This window comes from Tasmannia lanceolata, unplaced genomic scaffold (assembly GCF_043159265.1).
Source record: "Tasmannia lanceolata isolate RefF3 unplaced genomic scaffold, GAP_Taslan_0.1 ptg000016l, whole genome shotgun sequence".
NCBI lineage: Eukaryota > Viridiplantae > Streptophyta > Magnoliopsida > Canellales > Winteraceae > Tasmannia > Tasmannia lanceolata.
In genome coordinates this window covers 14,382,354-14,388,314 of record NW_027518693.1, presented here as the reverse complement: position 1 = coordinate 14,388,314, position 5,961 = coordinate 14,382,354, and the positions used below count along the sequence as shown (strand labels likewise).

At 43.5% G+C, this 5,961-nt stretch overlaps 1 protein-coding gene across 1 annotated transcript; it reads right to left on the bottom strand.

The window, feature by feature from the left end:
* Positions 1-1,604: 1,604 nt before the first annotated feature.
* Positions 1,605-4,737, bottom strand: LOC143847916 (uncharacterized). Its single transcript, XM_077356700.1, has 3 exons — positions 4,514-4,737; positions 2,527-4,417; positions 1,605-1,613 (listed from the first exon to the last, which is right to left on the bottom strand). Exons 1-3 carry the CDS (start codon positions 4,735-4,737, stop codon positions 1,605-1,607), a joined length of 2,124 nt encoding a protein of 707 aa, XP_077212815.1.
* Between the last annotated feature and the right edge of the window lie 1,224 nt (positions 4,738-5,961).

The following is a 5,961-nucleotide window of genomic DNA, read 5'->3' as shown; positions in this document are numbered from 1 at the left end:
GATTTCATATTCCAACATTTTCTTACTGATGTAGTAGATGGGCTTTTCTTTCTTAGACCCTGCCTCCTGCTGAGCAAGCATACAACCCATTGCTGTATCTGTGATGGACAAATACATCAACAACGGTTGACCAGGAATGACTGGGGATAAGACAGGAGGCAAAGACAAGCACTGCTTGACCTTTTCAAACGCTTCCTGACATTCTTCATTCCATTTCTTAGAGGAATTCTTTTTCAATAATTTGAAGATGGGTTCACACGTCATAGTTAAATGAGATATGAATCTCCTCAAGTATTGCACTTTGCCAAGGAATCCACGAATCTGCTTTTCTGTCTTTGGTGGTTGCATTTCTTGGATAGCCTTGATCTTCTGAGGGTCCACTTCGATTCCTCTTTCACTGACCATGAATCCAAGCAACTTCCCTGACGTGACCCCAAATACACATTTATTAGGGTTCAAGCGAAGCTGAAACTTCCGGATTCGCTCGAAGAACTTTCTCAAAGCGATTGTATGCTCTGGTCGAGTCTTGCCCTTGACAATCATGTCATCTACATATACCTCAACCTCCTTATGAATCATATCATGAAGCAAAGTGGTTGCAGCTCTCTGATATGTGGCTCCAGCATTCTTGAGACCAAACGGCATCACTCTATAGCAGTATGTCCCCCACTGAGTAATAAATGCCGTCTTCATCATATCCTCAGGCGCCATTTTAATCTGGTTGTACCCTGAGAATCCATCCATAAAGGATAAGAGCGCATGACCAGCAGTATTGTCAACCAGGAGATCAATGTTCGGAAGCGGAAAGTCATCTTTCGGACTTGCTTTGTTCAGATCTCTGAAATCGACACACATCCTGACTTTCCCGTCCTTCTTAGGCACCGGTACAATATTTGCAAGCCATTCAGGATACTCAACTACTTCAATGAATTTCACTTCGAGTAGTTTTTTAACCTCATCATGAACTTTCAACTCCCATTCTGTTTTAAGCTTTCGGAGTTTTTGCTTCTTCGGCTTGATGCCAGGGATCAGAGGTAATTTGTGTTGGACAATATCCTCGCTCAATCCCGGCATGTCGTCGTAAGACCAAGCAAAAACCTCCTTAAACTCTTTTAGCAAGGTGATTAATTCTTCACGCTCCTCAGGAGATAAAATTTTGCCAATTCGTATTTCCCGAATTAAGGTTTCATCACCTATATTTACGGTTTCAATTTCCTCTTCAAGTGGTTTAGCTCGGTGACTCTCCTCTTGTTGAATCATATGTTTGATTTCAAGAGGAGTTTCGTCGGCTACCTCATTAGAGGGGGAGTCTTGATTATCATTATTAGTTACTTGATCAAGTTCAGAAGCAGAATCAGCAGAAGAGACAAGTACAGGAATATAAGCAAAAGAATCTTTTATTTCATCAGAATCAGTGATTACATCAGATGACTCGCCCACATCAGGCGTTACAGACTCTGAAACAGAATGAAAAAATAAGTCGACATCAGTATCGACACAACCAGAAATATACACAGACGAAGAATCAATGAATACGTCCCCAGACTTGGACTCGACACCATCAAGGACAGACTCGTCAGTCACTCCAGAGGTAGACTCGACTTCTACAGTACCTGCATCAAAAGAAAAGTTAGAAATGACAGACTCTGGGACGGACTCAGAAACTGACACATACTTTGAAATAACTGACTCTTTTGAAGGGACTAGAATGTACTGAGGGATTACATGGGGTATAACCTGTGACGTCCAGTTATCCAGAGGTCCCTCGGCTGGGGTGATATAGTCCTCTGGGTTCAGAAAAGGTGCATCTCTTCCAATCATAGCAATGACTGGTGCCTCAGTTTGAAACAAAGAATTCAGGAGTTTTGGCTCAAAGTTCTCAACCCAGTCTGAGTCTGGTTCCTCTGTCACTACTGCCTCTGTAATCTGCTTACTGTAAAATTCTGCTGGCAGCTCATCTGCAAAGAAAATCTCAAGACCCGGCAGCTTGGTCCCATTCTCATCATACCATGGCTCTGAGAAACCGTAATAAGGGCAATCAGCTCCCTCTTTTCGGAATCTGCCATTCATGACCTTGCTGAACGGCCCCATAGGAAATTCTAAGCCTCTGCGGCGACATTCGGCCCACTTAAACATGTAGGCTCTCATTTCTCGCACCTCCTTGCGAGTCGGCTTGTATCCCAACCCAAACAACCCATCAGATGCTTTCAACTCGGGCCGCTCAGTCGGACCCTGCATATTCTTCCCCAAACCTGCCCCTGGGAGATATCCAAATCGGCGCATCATCTTGACTACCCGAGTATTGGTGCTAGAGAGAAACATAATTTCTTCACTCATAGCCTCTTTCATGGTGATAGCCGAAACCTCCACTGAAAATCCTGTCAGACTGATATCTCTTGTGTTTTCAGTAACAAGCTCTTGAGATATTTGTCCAACTTCTGGCTCGGGATCTCCCTTGACTGTGATCACCCGATTGTTTCGAATGAATTTTAGTTTTTGATGAAGTGTAGAAGGAATGACTCCAACCTTGTGCAGCCAAGGTCGACCAAGTAACAAACAAAATGAAGTCTTGATGTCCAACACTTGAAATTCAATGTCAAAGTTTTCTCCTCCGACGACAATTTCAGTAGCCAATGTTCCGATTACATCCCTACGGGTCCCATCATATGCCAGTATGCCTTGCTCAGAAGGAATGAAATCTTCAGGCCCAAACCCCAGAATAGTGGCAGTGCTCAAAGGACACACGTTTAGAGCTGACCCATTGTCTACCAGCACCTCTGAAACTTTCTTCTGGTTGCAAAGTATGGTAATCTTGAGAGGACGAGTATGATCCTTTCCTTCTGACGGCAAATCTTCGTCTGAGAAAGATAAGGCTTTTGAAGCCTTGGTCATGGCCACCAGACCGACTAACTCATCAGGAGTAATCTCAACCGATACTTGAGATGAGTTCAGCTCACGAAGCACAACCTGTCTATGCTTTGGCGAAGCCATCAGTAAACCCCAAATGGACACATTAGCTTGTGTCTTCTTGAGCTGATTCAACAAATTATCTTCTTCTTCCTCAAGCCTCTGTTTCTGTTTCTGATTGTCAACCCCTCTTGCAACCTCAGCTGGATTATCAACTCTGAGTTCAGCTGGCTTAAATACTCGTCCACCTCGTGTGACGTGGCGGAGTTCATCACATTGATCGCTCAGGAGCAACAAATCTTCATCTTCTATCCTAAGGGTGTAAGGGGTTTTTATTTCTTCTCCCTCATCATCACTCACCCTTAAGACATATAGAGATTCAGAATCTTTCCTCTCATCCTCACACTGGAGAATGTAAGATTGGTTTGATGGTCCGGCCACATCAGGGTCATTCCAGGATAAAACATACGGCTCTTCTGAATCTTCCCACTGATCTTCTTCAAATTTCCAAACATAATTCCCTTCAGATTCAATAGCGAATATGAAGGAAGCAGGATCAATGATAGACTCTTCAGTACAAATGACATTGACTGAAGGCGGAGGCGGCATTGCATGCGTCGGAAGGGGGTTTCTTGTTACATTTGGACGTTCAATTACCAGCTCCTTCCTATCAATCATATTTTGGATTTGGTGTTTCAGAGCTAAACACCTATCAGTGATATGGCCCGTATTGCGGTGATAATCACAGAATTGATCCTCTCTCCAGGATCTCGGCAGCGGATTAGGAGGAGGCTTAATATCAGGCAACTTGATCTTTTTGTCTTTCAATAGCTTCTTCAAAGCTACGGACAAAGAATACGGAAGGGGATCAAAATGACGAAGAGGCTTCTGCTCCATCAGCGGTCTTCTTACTTCAGTGACTACTCTGGGTGGGGGCCTGACATAATTGACATTATGTACTTCTTTCGGCGCCATCACAGGTCGCTTCCCCTCTCTAGTATCAGACGGAATTCTTGATCTCAGGCCTTTAGCCAATGCATCTTCTATCTGAGTTCCAGTCTTTATGAGATGATTGAAATCAAGAAAATACTGAATAGCCATATGATGATAGTATTGTGGTGACAGATTTTTCACCACAATCTTAATCTGATCCTCATCTGACAGACGATGAGTCATTTGCGCGGCCTTCCTTCTCCACCTGCGGATGAAGGAAGTAAAAGTTTCATTATGGCCCTGTTTCAAAGCCTTCAAATCTCTCTTAGTCACGTCGATTCCCTCCTCCATGGAGAACTGCTCGACGAACCTATTTGCAATATTCTCTAGAGTGCGGATCTCCTCTGACTTTAAGCTCAAGAACCACTTTTTAGCCACTCCGACCAAAGATCTAGGAAATAATAGAGCAACTTGCTCCGGAGATAGACCATGCTGTTGTAAAAGCGGAAGAACAGACATTAGATGGCTTCGAGGACACCCGGTCCCATCGTATTTATCCATGTCCGGAACTTTGAATCTAGGAGGCAATGTGACTCCCGGATACAACATAAAATCGGCCATGTTCAACTTTTTCGGGCCTTGAAATTTTATGTTTTCCATCTCTTGGGCCAGCCTATCCATTCTGTCCGCCATCGCTCTGTCCTCATAGGCTCTATTCAGATTAGGATGACAATTCTCTTCTTCATACTGCTCATTATCAAGATCGTCTTCGACGTTCAAGACCGCAGGCCCGGCCATTGCAGGAGGGGGAGGAGGTATAACTGATGGGTGCTGAGCTACATGTTCTCTGGAAGTAGACTCTCTGTCATTTTTCAGACGTGCTATCTCTTCATTCATGTTATTCATCTGTTGGAGCATAGCCTTCATCATCTCACTCATCTCGGCCAAAGCATTTCCAGAGTCAGCCATCTGTGCAATAGGAAATTGGACGGGCGAAGGGATTTCCTGGAGATTGGAGAAAGGTAATGCAGGGGAGGTAAAAGAAATTGGTGAGGAAGAAAAACGACTCAGCCTGGAATCAGCGGACTGACGGGACCAGGTTGATTTTGAAACGAGGATTTTTTTAGGAGCAATGGCTGCTCAATCAAGAATCCTGTTATGGAAATATAAGCACTAGATTAAAATTTTGATAATCGAGATAAACTATTTTGATCAAACAATGACAAAAGAAACAAAAACACACTTTCATTAACAAAATTCAAATTGTGATTACAAAGGATGAAAACTATTGTTCTCTGATCACAGCTGGATAAGCAGACTGACAATGATGTGAAATGCAGAAATAAAACAAAAACAAAACACGATATAGATTTTCAAGGTTCCTCAATCCGAGCTCTCTTGCTCACGGGCTCTTCTGGTAACTCTTTCCGATGGACCTTAGATGATAAAGCAAATCTTTTATATGTAACCTTGTTTCCCCAAGCAGCTACAATAGACTTTATGAGATCGGGAGTAAGCTTTTCGCAAGGAGGAGGATTTACAAATCCGGGAGGACATGGATTTCCCGTGATCTGGTAAAGTAAACGAGTGGGTGCATAAAAGGTTGACTTCTCCAAACTCATAAGATACACAAATGGGTGTGGGTAAGTACTAGTGATAATGTATAAACATGAATGACTCACCCAGTGGAATTGATCCTTCTCCACGTGCTGCAACCAATTATGCCACTCATCAATGGATTTGGGTTTATTGGCCATTAGTTGCCACGAAAGGTGATCCTTGAGGGTGTACTGAAGGGAGCTCCGCGGCCGAAGGATGGTGAGTTTTTCACAAAGCCACAGATAAAGCAGTTTGACACACCCATGGAAGTTATCTTTAACCTCTTGCCGAGCAATAAGATCCAGCCCAGAGAAGGTTTCCGCTAGTATGATTGGGACAGGATTCCTTCCTTCGCTAATTTGGTCGACCACACTCAGTAAAGTCACTGGGGCAATACTGGAGTCTTCACGAATAACGTGACGTGCAAGGACACCAAAGATTAAAGCATTGCGCCGACAATTTTGAAAACGGGAATCGGTAGGGTCAATGCTTTTAGAAAAACGCTCAATGAGGTCATCGAAT

Coding starts and splice junctions, on each gene's coding strand:
- LOC143847916 (XM_077356700.1), bottom strand. CDS start 4,737: ATGAATGAAGAGATAGCACGTCTGAAAAATGACAGAGAGTCTACTTCC. Junction 4,418..4,513: donor ATGGCGGACAGAATGGATAG/GCTGGCCCAAGA, acceptor ATTGCCTCCTAG/ATTCAAAGTTCCGGACATGG.